The sequence below is a fragment of the Myotis daubentonii genome, chromosome 12 (assembly GCF_963259705.1).
Source record: "Myotis daubentonii chromosome 12, mMyoDau2.1, whole genome shotgun sequence".
In the NCBI taxonomy this organism is placed as follows: Eukaryota; Metazoa; Chordata; class Mammalia; order Chiroptera; family Vespertilionidae; genus Myotis; species Myotis daubentonii.
Genome location: NC_081851.1, coordinates 24,796,381 through 24,812,590, shown reverse-complemented (window position 1 = coordinate 24,812,590; position 16,210 = coordinate 24,796,381). Strand labels below are relative to the sequence as shown.

Sequence of the window (16,210 nt, the reverse complement as noted above, 5' to 3'; positions counted from 1 at the left end):
CTCTGTGTCTCGCCTTCTCCTGGACAAAGTGGTTATTAGTGACTTTGAAGACAGGAGGGGCATTCCACTGAATTTCTTATGGACATACCTGTAGTTCATGGCAGGTAGACTATTCTCTAAGCAGGTGCTGTTGAAGTGTTTTGAGTCAGTTTCCGGGAGCCTGGAGGCAAGTGCCATGGCAGGTGTATTCACTCCCTCTGTGCCAGGTTAGGAAGGTCTGCCCTAATGAGACACCCAGGCAGTGTCAGACGAGAGGGCAGTGCCAGGGTGCATACCCAGTGCAGGCAATAAGGGGGCGCTCTCTGCACAGGATTTAAAAACAATAACAAAACTAGTAAAAGTCAGTTTTCACCGTGCCCCAGCAATTCTAAACAATGTTAGAGGCGAAATACTCTCCCTTGGAAAAAAAAAAATCTATATTGCTCTAAAAAAAGAAAGATTGCTGTTGAGTAAACTTCAAATCAGCACATTTAAAAATTACTTACCTTGAACAAACATTGTATTCTGCCTGGAAGTTAATTCGGAGGACTCTCATTTGGATCGCCAGCCCCTAACACATGCGCACTTGGCTGCACTGTTTGCTGTCAGGTAAGTTTTTAGGGTTCAGAGTGGTTGGAGCTTACGCTGGCTGGCCACAGTGATGTCTCCAATCTCCGAGACACCACCTCTCCCTGCAGTGTAAGCAGCTTAGAATTCAGCAGTAAAAGATAAAGAAGCAGAACTTCTGTTATTCTAGGTGACCACTTGGAGTTTTTATTAGCTTCTAAAAGAATATGTTTTTATTGATTTTAGAGAGGAAAGGAGAGGGAGAGAGAAAACCATCCATCGGCTGCCTCCTGCACGCCCCCTACTGGGGATGTGGGGGTTGAGCCAGCAACCTGGGCATTGTGCCCTGACCAGGAACTGAACAGGGGACATTGCGATGCATGGGGATGACGCTCAACCGACTGAACCACGGAGGCCAGGGCTTATTAGCATTTAAAATGTAAAACAATGCAACAGTGTGAGAACCATGAAGTGTAATATATATGTTTGGTAGGTACAAATTTTAGTTTCTACGTGAAATGTGTGTGTGTATATGAATATATGTACATGAATACATATCAGTGCCAGGAACACTGTGTGCCTCCCCTATCCCAGCGCTCCCCGCACTGTATGGTGATTGCAGGTTCCCCTGTCCCTCTGGCCACGTGTGGGAGTCCCAGTGCCTGTAGGTCATACTTGACGAGTTAACTTGAAGGGCTTATATGCAGAGCTCAGTAGTGCTCCCATTTGGTTCACTTTAAAATATCTGCTAGAAAGATAGTTACAGCTAATGGCCTTTGGAAGCCCGGTCCCTCTCTCTGAAAAGTGGGAGTTTGAAGCTTAGAAAGACAAGGACGGCCCTGCCGTCTTTGAAAGGCCAGTGCGGTCCCTGTTCATGGCGCTCCCGGAATTCAGTCACGTTTTCTCCCTCTGTTTCCAGCCTCGTTAACTTTGTGTGCCACACCTGCTTCAAGAGGCAGGAGAAGCTCCATCACTGTGGGCAGTGCAAGTTTGCGCGTTACTGTGACCGCACCTGCCAGAAGGATGCGTGGGGAGACCACAAGAAGGAGTGCCTGGCCGTCAAGAGATACGGGAAGGTGCCCAACGAGAACATCAGGTCAGAGCTGGGCCCTGAGGCAATGTTTGGGATTTCTCGATGTCAGGGGGCGGGGCTGGTGGCAGTGACAGCATTCCCAGGCCCAAGGAAGTCGGGCTAAGTGCAAAAGCAGGACAGCGCCCCCAAGAGACCGGATATGGCCACGTCTGTGAGCTCCCTTTAGGTCTGGGAGCCCGTCTAAGAGGGAGGACAGGTTAATGGCACCAAAATACAGACCCCGGCTGGAGCTGCTGCAGACGCATTCTGTATGGCTCCCTAATATTTAATTTAAAAATATTACTCTGCCAATGTTCAAAAATTGGAAATTTCACATTTAAAAAAATGAGGGTTTTTTTGGCCTGTCTTGAAAAGAAAATCTGAAGATTTGGCAAAATGAGCTAGAGCTCAATACATCTACCCCGTTTACAAAACACGGATACTGGGCTGATCAGTCTAATCTCTGAGCTTTGTGACATTCTTCCTAATATTTGGAGGTAGCAGACACCCCAGACCAAATCTTATTTCCCCCAGTTCTATCCTGCGCTCCATGTGGGGACATCTTGGTTCTCAGGCGCCGGGGGTCCCTGGCAGGGCATCTCTGTGGAAATCACCCCATAACCCAAATGAGAGGAAACAAGGGCCATACTTTTCCAAGGGGGTTCCTCTCCAGGGGGTTTCTGTCCTAGGCCACCCGTCCTTCCCTGGTGCCTGGCCAGTGAATGGCAGAGTTGCCAACGTGTCCCTTGGGTAAAGGCTTCATCGTGTAGGTATGGGCTGCTTACTCGTTAACAGGGGGTCCTCTCTGCCCTCAGGAGTAAGTACCCCCCTCTGTCTCACACTCAAAGCCCTGAGCCCTCCTGAGCCCTCTGCTCCAGCCAGGCCAGATGCCTTCCTGCTTCCTGCTGATGCCATGCTCTTGGCTGCATCCAGGCCTTTGCTTATACTGTCTCTCCACCTAGATGGTCTTCTCCACCTTCTCTTTATCCAATCATTAAGAATATAAATAAGTTTACACACAAAGATCTCCCAAATGCCCCTGGAGGTTAGCATGACAGGGAATATATGTTGTCCTCATTTTACTGGTGTTTGGAAAGGGTCAGGGAGGTCAAATGACTTGCCCAGGGTCACACAGGAAGAAACAGAAACAGAATTGAACCCAGGTCATTAGGCTCCTTTGCCAGGGCTCGTCTCAGTAGCCATACTACCAGGAGAGACCCAGGCTGCCATACCTCATGGTGGCCCCAGACCCCATGCAGGCTCTGCTAGACCCACATAACCTGGCTTCTGCCCACCTCTCCACCTTTCTTTGTTTTCCACTCCTCACGCCCTGTGCTGCAGCCTCCTTGGTCTTCTTGCTGTTTCTTCTTCATGCCAAGCTCATGCCTCCTTCAGAGCCTTTGTACTCGCTGCTCTTTCCCCATTGCACACAGAGCTGGCTCCTTCCGTTCAGCTCGAGTGTGCCTCACCCCTGCCACCTCCCCGCGCCCCCTTGTCTTCTCCTCCACCCCCTGCCACTTTCTATCATGTTGCCTGATTCTATTTTCTGCACAGCATTTATCACTAGTTTAATGATCTTTTAGACTTTTGTCTCCCCCACTATAAGAAACTTCATGATAGAATTAATTCTGTCTAGTTCAAAACTGTCTTGGGCCTGGCACTGTGCCTGGCATGCATTAGGCACTCAGTATGTACTTGTTGAATGAATGGAAGCAGTGGGTCTCCCTAACCCGGCCCTTCTCCGCAGGCTGGCTGCACGCATCATGTGGCGAGTGGAGAGAGAGGGCACCGGGCTCACAGAGGGCTGCCTGGTGTCCGTGGACGACCTGCAGAACCACGTGGAGAATTTTGGGGAGGAGGAGCAGAAGCAGCTGCGGGTGGACGTGGATACTTTCTTGCAGTACTGGCTGCCCCAGAGCCAGCAGTTCAGCATGCAGTACATCTCCCACATCTTCGGCGTGGTATGGTTTCTCATGAAGTGGGGGTGGGGGTGGGTGACAGCTGGGATTGTCCACCGAATAAGTTTTCAGATGCTGCCAGGCCAGAGTGGGGAGGAAGGGCCAAGAGAAGAACTGGAGGGAGACAGAGCCCTAGAATGAACAACTGTCACCCTGTCCTCTGTCCTTCTGGTCTTGCTTACTGTGAGGTCATTCCTGCCCCATCTGACGTTGGCATCCCAACAAGACTTTCCATTATCTCTGAATGGTAGATTTGGATGTTATTTTACCTCCTTGTTTATCTGCATGTCCTGTATTCTCTCCTTTCCACTTTGAAAACAAAGACCCAATTACCATCCCTTCTTGCCTATTAGTCACCTTGAAAATAAGGCCCTTCCTTTTCTGAGGTCTGAGGGGAAGGATAATGGGAGTAGTGGGTGTGGAAGCCAGAGAGAGGAGAGAAAGGGCCCCTCTCTCGCAGCCCTGAGAGTCCAGGAGGTGGGGGTGGGAGTCCGGAGGGTCACCAGGCCTTGGGCTGTGGGGACAGATGTCTTCTTTCTGGCAGGCCCAGCACCTTCTGTGGGGTTGGTAAGCGGGCTGAAGAGGGAGGTTATTGTCATAATAACAACAGCAGGATCAGAACAAACATCTCTAGTTGTTACCAGGTGCCAGTGCCTCTGTAATGTCAGAGTTCCCCAGAGAAACAGTCATCTATCTATCTATCTATCTATCTATCTATCTATCTATCTATCTATCATCTATCTATCTGTTATCTATCTATCTATCTATCTATCTATCTATCTATCTATCTATTATCTCTCTATCTATTATCTATCTATCTATCTGTCTATCTATCTATCTATCTATCATCTATCTATCTATCATCTATCATCTATCTATTATCTATCTATCTTTCTATCTATCTATCTATCTTTCTACCTATCTATCATCTATCTATCTATATCAATCATCTATCTACCTATTGCCAGAGATGATTTATTTTAATGAATTCACTCTTGAGATTGTAGAGTGTAAATTCAAAATCTGCTGATAAGCCTGCAGGCAGGACACCCCAAAAAAGAGTTGTGGTTCGAGTCCAAAGGCCGACTGCTGTCAGAATTTCTTCCTGCTCAGGGGAAGTCAGTCTTTGTTCTATTAAGTTTGTTAACTGATCATGTGAGGCCACCTACGTTGTGCAGGATAATTTGCTTTATTCCAAATCTACTGATTTAAATGCTAATCTATCCAAAAAACACCTTCACAGAAACACAGAATAATGTTTGACCAAATATGTGGGCACCGTAGCCCAGCCAAGTTGACATATAAAATTAACTATCATAGCTTCCCATGTATTATTTTATGCAAGTGTTACCACCCAAGGTGAAATTCATGCTTTTAACATTCCTATTTTATGAACAGAAAGCCTAGGCCCAGAGAGATTTACATGACTTCCACAGGCCACACAGTGAGCTGGTGTCCGTGGAAGGGCTAGAAGCCATCTGCGTGGTGCTGGAGTTGCTACTCTTAGTACTTGGGCTCCACAGGCTTGGGTGTCATAGACCATCCTGGGTAACCCCAGGGGCCTGGGGACTGCAGCCACAGGATGGCATAATTACCGAAGTGTAGAGCTAAAAGGGCCGTAGAGATCATCTGGTCCAACTCTCTCAACCTACAGATGGGAAAATGGGGCTCAGAGAAGAAAGAGATTTGACTAAGGTAACACAGCTTGTTAGTCCTGACAGCCTTAACTTCATGTATTTGCTGAATGACTGATGAGATTGAATGGAGAAAGTGACAGTCCTCCAATTCTATAGCAAATAGCCATGTGCCGTACATATCAATATGCACATGCAAATGTATATTTTATTATGCATAGTATGTATTTCTGTTATTATTTAAATATAAAGCAGAAATATCTGCAGTTGTCAATGTAGTTTAGGTTATATTTATTCTTATGCATTTTCATGCCCTGCTAGCAGATATTTGGAATCTGTTTCTATAAAGAATCACTTATTTTTAAGGGAAAGGAAATAAATCAAGTGTCATATAAATAATAACCAACTTGATTTGTCTTGGATTTATAAATAAATGTTGCACCCATCAGAATTTAAAATTGTGAACAGGGAGTATAAAATATCCAGCAGACACAATAAAACAGAAATGTCAATTTTCTCTTATGAACAGCTATAGGAATTGAGGGTAGGTAGACAAAGAAAGCAGAGGACACACACACACACACACACCCCGGAAGGCAGAGTAGTGCATGGAGCGAGAAACCAAATAGATACTGGGGAAGACTCATGTGAGACCCAGGTACAGGAAAAGGAGAGACTTTCTGAATCAACATTTCTATCTTTGGCCTTTTTTTTTTTTTAATCATTTTTTAAAATTGATTTCAGAGAGGAAAGGAGAGGGACAGAGAGATAGAAACATCAATGATAAGAGAGAACCATTGATAGGCTGCCTCCTGCCCACAACCTGGGCATGTGCCCTGATCAGGAATTGAACTGTAACCTCCTGGTTCATAGGTCAATGCTCAACCACTAGGCCACACTGCCCCGACATTCTTTGGCCTTTTTAGAATACAGCCACCCAAAACGTTCAAGGCAGTGCTGCATTTTAGCAAACATGGGAGTCTCCCCTGATACTAATTTAGAGGGTCATTTAGAATCACACAGAGAGCAGAGACCCTTTTGTTTCCAGACTCTAAGCATTTCTGGGATGAGACTGGTTTTCTACTTTTTACAAAACACCTTTCAGTAGCGAGGATGGTGTTGTGTCCCCAGTCTGTGTGTGTCAGCTGACTCTTTATCTTTTCCTCTGGGTAGATTAACTGCAATGGTTTCACACTCAGTGACCAGAGGGGCCTGCAGGCAGTGGGCGTGGGCATCTTCCCCAACCTGGGCCTGGTGAACCATGACTGCTGGCCCAACTGCACCGTCATCTTTAACAACGGCAAGTGAGTATGTCTTTCACTGGGAGTGCTGTGATTTGGGGTGGGGGAGAGACCTCATGGTGTTCTCGCCACTTGACTTAAGCCTAAGGTTCATGAACTAACATGGTTTTCAAATGGGAAAGAAATAGAAATTTCGTTGTAGAATGTTTGTGGTTAGGAGAAAGGTAATGGGGAGGATAGCAGAGAACTCCACATGGGTAATTTCTGAGTCTCTGTATGTTTCTTGAGGTTGCCTAGATATGTCAGATAAACCTCTAACTACTATTTTAAAACTTGATGCCTTGAGGTCATTACAAAACATCAACTGAGAAGCATATGTCCGTCAAGGTCCCAGCAGAAATCCAAAGGCACAGTCAGAGTTAATCTGAAGAGAACTTAGAAGTGCAAGTAGCATTTAAGCAACTAATAAAGAATGGTGAGGTATCCAGGGTCTAGCTACAGCATAAAACCATGATCATCTCTAGCGTGGAAGGGCAAATGGAAGAAGTACTGTTTTTGTGCTTGCTGAGAGCCACAGCCACGGGAGAGGCCCTTCCAACAGCGTGGCTGCGCCTGTAGAGAAACCAGCCACTGCTAGAACCACGGTAAGGCAGAGAGGGAGCCAGGAGACGTAACAGCCCAACCGCTCTCCTCCCATCTTCTGATCTCTTCCCATTGGCCAAACCCCAACCAGAAGCCAGAGGGCAAAGGTGATGAAGTCCTCAGAGGTCAGAAGGGAATTTGGGGGTGGGACACAAATGGAGAAGAGTCAGCAAAGAGGGTGAGCCCCGGTTGTCCCTGGCTCAGGCTGGGGGGATTTTGAGAACGAGGCCTGAGCAATATTGCTTTTGCTCTTAGAGGCAAGCTCTTATGACGGATACAAGTTGACTGAGTTCTCAACAATGAGCAAGTTTCCCCCCAAAACTTCCTGGAAAACAAAGACAATGGTTTCGGTTCTTAGCCAAGATTCAAGCTTAAGCTCCAATATAGCGGGGACTCTAGTTTCCCTTTTCCTTCCTATTTCTGGAAGCAAGGGCCCACATGACACCAGGCTCTTAAGCAATTGGGAAAGTCACTCAAGACAGGGAAGTTTATTTTGGATCCAGATGATAATCTTTTTCACAGCATTTGTGTTTCCCTTCCTACGCCTCTTGGGGTCACTTCATGGAATCCTCCCCAGACGAGCTGTTGTCCAGGGTTAGCCTGGTTGGTAGAGAGGGTCAAATTCACTCACATACGGGGCTGGTCTTTCTTGAACCCCTTTCACTAAGCAGTGGTGACCCAGGTTCTTCTTTTCGCTGCGTGTAACTGCCACTGGAACGCAGAACCCTTTTTCCAGATCAGCTCCAGCGTCTGCTCGGGCTTCTGTGCAGCCACGCATTTGGAGCAGCCACGTTTCACCTGGGCTTCTTGGTTGTTGTCCAAGAGAAGGTGACTTTTCAGTCGCTGTCTAGCTGCCTGCCATCGTGGAAAAAACGCTGGTCATGAGGTTAGGAGCCCAATTCACACCCCAATCATTTTATCTACCACCTGTGTGACTTACCCAGCCTCCATATAGGGCTCCAGCTCTCCATGAGATAGACATCAAGAGGCAACACTTACTTGTCCAAGGTTCTTGTTAGTGGGATAATACGCTTTCCATACATTTTTAAAAAAGTACTCTACTTTTAAATGCATTGTCTCATGAGTCTTATTGCCCGGTTATAGATGAGAACACTGAGGCCTGGGAAGGGAAGTCACTTGTCCAGGGCTGTGTACTTTTGAACTCAGAACCTCTCATTCCAAATCCAGTGAAATTTCCACTATACCAGGCACACCTTGTCAAGTGAGCCCAGCTACAGGTGCTGAACTTCAGGGGCTGGGCTACAAGGGGCTGGGCTAGAGGTCGTTGTTATGGTCGTTGTTATGGCCAAAGCTCTGATTGCATCTGAAATACTGTGCACGTTTGCTAGCCGCGCGGGGTCAGTCAATGGTAATGATTTCCATTTGGGTGTCTGTTTTGTCTTTCAGTCATGAGGCAGTGAAATCCATGTTTCACACCCAGATGAGGTGGGTCAGTTTTTGCAAACTTCCCTGCTCCTCTGACCCACCTCCCTCACTTACCCGGTTCCCAAGATGCCCCTTCCCCAGATTCTGTGGCTGCTGTCTGTCCGTATGTCCTTCTTTTTTGAATGCTGTATTTTTTGTTCTTTTTTTAAAAAAAATTTTTTTTTGTTAATCCTCACCTGAGGATATTTTTTCCATTGCTTTTTCAGAGAGAGAGAGAGTGAAAAGGAGGGAGGGAAGGAGGAGAGACAGAGAAGAGAGAGAGAAACATCGATGTGAGAGAGACACATAGGTTGGTTGCCTCCCCCATGCACCGCAGCTGGGTTTGGGAATCAAATCCGAGACCCTTTGGTGCTTGGGTCTATGCTCTAACCACTGAGCTGCCGGCCAGGCCTAGTCTTAATGCATTTAATCATTTTGTTCTTTACTCACCCACTACCTGACATGCCTTTGCTTTCCATTTTAAAACAATGTTTTTATTGATTTTAGAGAGAGAGGAAGGGAGAGAGAAAGAGGAACATCAATGTGACAGACTGCCTCCTGCACTCCCCCTACTGGGGATTGAGCCTGCAATCTAGGCACCTGCCCTGACCGGGAATTGAGCTGTCAGCCTTTTTGTGTATGTGACGATGCTCAACCAACTGAGCCACACTGGCCAGGGCTACTTTCTTTTCTTCCTTTCTCCTCTTTCACTCCTTACTTCTTTCGTTCCCCCAACCTCAAAGTGCAACTGTTTCTTCTGGTCCACATCATCTTGGCAAAAACCCAGGTTTATCCCTCTAAACCCTGCTTGCCATGAAGTGAGGACTGCTGTTACTACTGACCTACTAAAGGACTATGTGTTTGCTTATAACCCCCAACCTCTCACCCAGACTGGGTTCTGAAAATCGCACCCATAACTGTGATATTTTGATAAATATTTATTCATAGCATTCCGTTTACTGCTCTGGCCAGCTATGAATTCGTGGTTTAGATTAGATTTTACTCTTGACTTTTCTTAATCACAACCAAAAGGTCCCAGATGGGTCTTTTTCTCAAATGGGACTTAAAAGTACTTGAAATGCTCTTTGGATTTAGAACAAAATGCTGCATGGGGGTTCGGGCTTTGGGAATGCAGGGGAGGAGTGGTTTGTGCACCTGAGACTGTGTTGGCATGCATTGCACGTGACTTTGAACGATTCACATCATCTGGGCATTTTGTTCCACATCCATAGAGCAAAGGTCAAGATGAGAGCATCTCTAGGGACCTTCCAAACCTCTAAAAAACACTTAAATTGCTTGCCTACTTGTGGCTCAATTGACTGAACTATAAAATTGCAGAGCATTACGGATGGGAGGGGTCTGGGGTCCAGAATGGAGCGGTAATCATTATTCATTCCCTGACTCCCAATTCCCAGTTAATAAATGGGGTATGCATTTTTCATATTTAAGTGACATTAAATAAATTTGGTTTTGAAAATTTGTTAATAGCATTGAAATAATTTGAGACATTCTGAAACCTTGTATGAACTGGTTTAACCATGATGGAAAGTAAAGCTACTGGAAAGCCTAACTTATTGACCACTGAGTCACTGTTGAATGGGGATATGTTACTATGGTGAACTGCCTCTGTAAACGGGGCGGGTTAGCAGTTTACTTACCCAACCAGGACCAAATGCCAAAGATCCACACTCAACCTTGGCTCTAAAGTTGCTCTCATGGACCTACTTAGGACATTCTCAGAGTCCTAGAATTGAGGGCTTTGGTGCACCTCACTTCCCATGCACTGCAGGCTCAGGAGGCCAACTGAACACCATCAGGCCCATACGATGCGGTGAGGTGTGAATGGCACTTGAGTTCTAATCTTGACTCTGTGGCCAAAGTATGTAGGACCTTTGGGGATGTTACTTCACCTCTCTGGGTATCAGCGCCCTCATTTGTGAACTGAGAAGATGGATTCCCTGCAGTTTGGACATATTAGGATTCCAAGCAGACCTCGGAGTAGAATCACTGGGCCCTCCCCTCCCTCTTGCCTTTCATCACTTCAGTAACAGCTGCTGCCAAAAATTGGGGTGGGAAGAAAGGGAAGAAGGAACAGGAGGTGAAGGGGAGCTTACATCTTGGCAGGTGCCATTTGAGTTGTTTTTATATATAGTGTCACATTTATTTGGCATGTCAGTGGACTCCACTTTGAGAGAGGGCATGTCACCTCTGACACTTGGACATGCATGTCACTGCCGTTCAGTAGCTGCCTGCTTGATTGTCACTTTGGAGCACGAAGGGAATGCCTCTGGCTGGGACCCTTCTGTGGTGCTGACATTGTGTCCGGCCTTTCTCATGGTGTCTGACAGCTGCTCTGGGAGGTAAAAGAAATGATCATGGACCTCTCTGCAGATGCCCTGCCCAGCCTCTGCAACCTGCCACTCACTCTCTGGGGGATCGTTTCTAGTGGGTGGTGAGGCCCCAGGATCCTGGGGAGACACAAGAGCACAACTCAGGGCTCACCACTTGTTTTCTGTAGCTTCTGGCCTGGTGCATGGCTGAGAGGCCCACGGGCTGATCTCTGCGTGATTGGCTAACCTCGGTGTCAGTTTCACCAGGGGCTTTTGTTTTCAACATATTCTACATCTATTACATGGCAGAGTGGGCTGTGCTGTAGGTCATTGGAGGGTCAGGTCTAGGCTGGAAGGGAGCTGAAATGCCATCTGCTCTTGCTAACCACCTCCGACCACAAAGCCCTGTCCCCCAATAAACACAAAAGTGAACAATGCATCAGACTAACAGAGCCAGCCTTTGTTTGCTGAGTAAGTCTCCTCAACCACTGGTTGAGGTAAGAAGGGACTTGCAGGCACTCACAGAATAGGCCAAGATGGATGATCACTGAATGTGTGTGTTTCTGAGCGAGCAGTCCCCAAACTAAGCAGGAATGACTCTTGAGTCTTCTCTTGTTTGAGTTTTCACCTTATTGTTATTTCTCCCTTTCTTTGTCAACAACCAGTAGCTGATGTACAGGGATGATTGTGGGCATGGAATCAATGTGGTTTTAAGACCAAGGCCGGTCCCCTCCCGGGAATCTATTTGAGCAGATCTCAGGGCGATTTGAGGAATGAAGCAGATTTGATCGTTATAATGAGTAGAGCAGAATTACTCAGAAAACTCCGTTAGGCCACATCTTCTCTAATTTTGGAGGGAATGGGAGTTTCCTCATGTGCTAGTGGGAGTCATTGTCTTTGAGACTCAACTCCTTGAAACCGGAAGAGCACAGGTGCCACCCTGAAGCCGGGGACTTACTTGATTTACTCCTTTCCTTCGCCCTGCTCCAGGATTGAGCTCCGGGCCCTGGGCAAGATCTCAGAAGGAGAAGAGCTGACCGTGTCCTACATCGACTTCCTTAACGTCAGTGAAGAACGCAAGAAGCAGCTGAAGAAGCAGTACTACTTCGACTGCACGTGCGAGCACTGCCAGAAAGGGCTGAAGGATGACCTCTTCCTGGGGGTGAAAGACGACCCAAAGGTACACACAGCCCTACTGCGGGGTGTCTGTGCCGCCTCCACAGGAGCCAGGCATGGGGATCCCACAGCGAATCAATGCACCCTGCTGGGTAGTTCCCAGAGGACCAGGGAAGGCTGTATGGGTGGGGGGCAGTGCACTGCTCATACGTCCCAGCTAGTGTCTGGGCACTGCCACGTGCAAGGTGGTTGAGTTTGGGGATATTACGCCGCTTTCTCATCTATAAAATAGGAATGATGGCAACATGGTAAGGGGTTGTTCTGAGCATTAAACAAAAGTACATATATAAAGGGTGTGGCATGGCGAGTGGAAACTCAGTAAGTTTTAGTCATCTCCTTGCCCCTTTGCCATTTAAATAATGCTGGGAATTACACATATTGAGACCAGGTGGGCAGAGATTCGTTGTCTGGTTATCACAAAGATTTTCCTAGTCCCATGGAAATGGGCAGTGTGGAGATCGGGCGCTGTTTAGATTGGTTAATTTGCCTAAGTCCTGAGGAGCTGTTGCCAAATGGATGGTGGGACCACTGAGCAGCGGGCAGGCTTACTGAGGGGCATGTCAGGAGCTCAGTGGAGCTGGGAGAAGGTGGAGCTGCAGGTGCTGGAGCGGCCGATGAAAGCAGCGTGCCCTCCATCACTTCCTGCGGTGGGAAAGCTGGAGGCTGGGCTGGGGCAGCGCCACTCCCCCTGCTTCCTTAGCCCCCTTGGGAAGGTACATTGGTGGAGGGTCAGGTGGGTCAGTACAGATGTAGGGGTCCTCTCCCTGCTGAGGGACCCAGAATAAAGGGCTTGTGGACCCTGAGATGAGGGGTCTGGGGAGAGGGCATGGGGAAAGGGCTAGGAGAGGAAAAGCACTGGGCACGGAGTCAGAGTAGGGAAGTGTCTGCAAGTCTCCCCACCCCTCCCCAGTAAGGAGGCCTCGGTGGCAGAAGTGCCTAAAGAACACCTCAGCCCAAGGCCTCAGGAGAAGAGACCTAGGAATAAAGGAGCCTGGGCTAGGAATGCAAATATTCCATCAGCAGGAGCAGCCAGCAGGGCCTGAGTGCTGGACTGCAACACCCTTCAGAGGCTGTGCACCAAGTCAGGGGTGGAGGGCAGGGCAGCTTGCCCCGTGAGGCCTGCCAGCAGTGGTACATATACACGATGGAATATTACTCAGCCATGAAAAAGAATGAAATCTTATCATTTCAGTCAGCATGGCTGGACCTAGAGGATATTATGCTAAGTGAAATAAGTCAGAGAAAGACAGATACCATATGGTGCCACTTCTATGTAGAATCTAATGAACAAGGTAAATAAACAAACAACATTGGAACAGACCCATAAATACAGAGAAGAGACTAATTGTTGCCAGAGGGAGGGGGCTTGGGGGATGGGTGAAAAAGGTGAGAGGATTAAGAACTACAAATTGATAGTTACAAAATAGTCACAGGGATGTAAAATACAGCATAGGAAATATAGCCAGTAATATTTTGATAACTATGTACAGTGCCAGGGGGGTACTGGAAATATTGGTGGGAATACTTTGTAAAAAGTGTATATATATATATATATATATATATATATATATATATATATATGGACATTCTTCAGAATGCTGTGTCCATCTTTGGGTAGGTTCTGGGGATTTCTACTTTTTTCATATGTTTTAATTTTTTACAGCTTCCACATGCCTATTTATAGTAAGAATAAACAATAAAGTTATTTTTATTTTGGAAAAAAGCTTTATCAGATTTGCCTAAGGAAAAAAAATCAGAAAAGAGCTTATAATATGGATAAGCATAGCCAATAAATTTTTCCTATTTTTTTTTTTTTTTTTTTACAATATCACTAGACTGCTCAGGCAAATGTGGTTAGCCTAATGAGTCTACATTTCATGGCAGTGGTTCTCAACCTTCCTAATGCTGTGACCCTTTAATACAGTTCCTCATGTTGTGGTGACCCCCAACCATAAAATTATTTTCGTTGCTACTTCATAACTGTAATTTTGCTACTGTTATGAATCGTAACGTAAATATCTGATGTGCAGGATGTATTTTCAGTTACAAATTGAACATAATTAAAGCATAGTGATTAATCATGAAAACAATATGTAATTATATATGTGTTTTCCGATGGTCTTAGGCGACCCCTGTGAAAGGATCGTTCTACCCCCAAAGGGGTCGCGACCCACAGGTTGAGAACCGCTGTTTCACGGAGACAGCTGACAAAGTCTCTCATAATATGTTTTTGGTGAAAACAAGGAAACATGAACTGGGTGCTAAGACACTGGAAGGGTTTGGATACCCGTAGCCACAAAGGCTATCTTTCATGAACTCCGATGGCAAACTGGAGCACAAAGTTTTAGTCAAATCCTCAGCCTCGGCTTCAGCCCTGTGCTGGCCAGTATTTAAATCAATGACTTGGGCAAAGACAAAAAAAACAAGGGGATATCTTTAGTATACATGGTTGACTTGTATACTTTGAAGTACAAAGGAAAAGTGGAAAATACTTTGGATGATAAAATAAGAATCCAAAATGCCAGAGAAAACACAACAGGGGTCAATGTCAGATTCTGCACTGGGTCCAAAGCCCAGGCATGAGCACAGGGCAGGAATGATTGGCTGCAGCAAGGTTCTGGGGCTTGGTCAATGGAAAGGACAGCATGAGTCAGAAGCATGCTGAGGGAGCTGGAAAAGCTGTAGGGATCTTGCACAGCATTTATAGAAGTGAAGCATTCGGAACAAGGAAGGTGCCTAGCCAGTGTGGCTCAGTGGTTGAGTGTCCACCCATGAACCAGGAGGTCATGTTATGCCCAGATTTCAAGACCCCCCACAGAACCACCAGGGAGCGCCGAGTCCGATGCAAAAGCATAGAGTCTTTTATTCAAGCCCGGGCTTGGTCCCTCTCTGCCTCCATTACTGGATGCGAGAGAGAGCTCAGAGTCCCAAGAGAACAAAGAATTTATAGGGCTTGGGGTTGGGGGGTGGAGGCACTTGGTCGATTCCAGTTGGTTGAGTGAGGGCCGGGGGCTAGTTTTCCTTGCTTCCCATTGGCTGAGATAAGGGCAGGCTGAGTAACTGATACATTCTGTGGCTTTCCTGGGAGAGGAGTTAGAGACACAGCTATCAGTTCCGTTCTGTTCTTTTACTATCAGTTCCATTCTGTCCTTTCGTTACGGACACAGCTATCAGTTCCATTCTGTCCTTTCAGTCACGGTTTGATTTCCCAGTCAGGGCACATGCTGAGGTTGCAGGCGCGACCCCCTGTAGGGGGTGTACAGGAGGCAGCTGATGGATGATTCTCTTTCATCATTGATGTTTCTCTCTCCCTTCCTCTCTCTGAAATCAATAAAAACATATTTTTTTTTTTAAAAAAGAATGAGGAAGGCATTAATTTTGTACTACATTGAATGTCAAAGATGCGACTATGCGAAGCTATAACTCAGTGTCCCTCTGTCTCCCAGCCCTCTCAGGATGTGGTCAAGGAGATTATACAATTCTCCAAGGATACACTAGAAAAGATTGACAAGGCTCGCTCTGAGGGCTTGTACCACGAGGTAAGAATTCATTTTTATGGTGGATAGGGGTGGGGAGGAGGGCAGAAAGGGAGGGAAATGGGGTGGGCTGAAGATGGAGAGGCTCCCAAGCAGCTTGTTTTTCTGAAGATGTCCTTTGGTTGAGACCAGGACTCCTCTTGCCCTCAAGCTTTTAGCACTTCTTAGGGGTGTGTTCTCAGGGGCTGTTCAACCCGCTGAAACTGGGTCTGGGAAGAACTCTGGCAGCCTGACAAATGTCCCTGGGGGGTTGTGGTATTACAAGTTGGCACCAGAAATGGAGAAATGGGGGTGGCAGAGGGTTGCTCGTTTTCCTATAATTAAATGCATGTCCTGGAGATAGTTTCCAGGCTCCAGTAACTGAGCCTTCAGCCCTGCTCTCAGGGCACCAGGAGTTCTCAGCTGGCTGAAGACTATAATTACTGAAAAATCCTACTGCTCAGCTCCTCACCCAGGACAATTCTACCAGAATCTCTTTGGGGTGGGACCCAGACATTGGGATTTTTAAGGCTCAAACGTGGTTTCAAAGTGCATCGAAAGTTGAGACCCACTGCCAAATACTGACCCGCAGAGCACTTGCATTGGACTCACACAGACAGCTTCTTGGAAACAGATTCCTGTGCTCATCCCCTAAGGTATAACTTATCTGC

General features: G+C 46.8%; 1 protein-coding gene across 2 annotated transcripts in view; it reads left to right on the top strand.

The window, feature by feature from the left end:
- Positions 1 to 16,210, top strand: part of SMYD1 (SET and MYND domain containing 1) — a 39,232-nt gene that overhangs the window by 16,465 nt on the left and 6,557 nt on the right. Inside the window, exons 2-7 of one of the 2 annotated variants that reach the window (XM_059659206.1) lie at positions 1,466 to 1,642; positions 3,366 to 3,579; positions 6,384 to 6,514; positions 8,501 to 8,539; positions 11,839 to 12,028; positions 15,471 to 15,563. In XM_059659206.1, coding sequence (XP_059515189.1) covers positions 1,466 to 1,642; positions 3,366 to 3,579; positions 6,384 to 6,514; positions 8,501 to 8,539; positions 11,839 to 12,028; positions 15,471 to 15,563 — 844 coding nt within the window. The remainder of the gene's footprint in view (positions 1 to 1,465; positions 1,643 to 3,365; positions 3,580 to 6,383; positions 6,515 to 8,500; positions 8,540 to 11,838; positions 12,029 to 15,470; positions 15,564 to 16,210) is intronic. The other variant, XM_059659208.1, reaches the window with a different exon arrangement.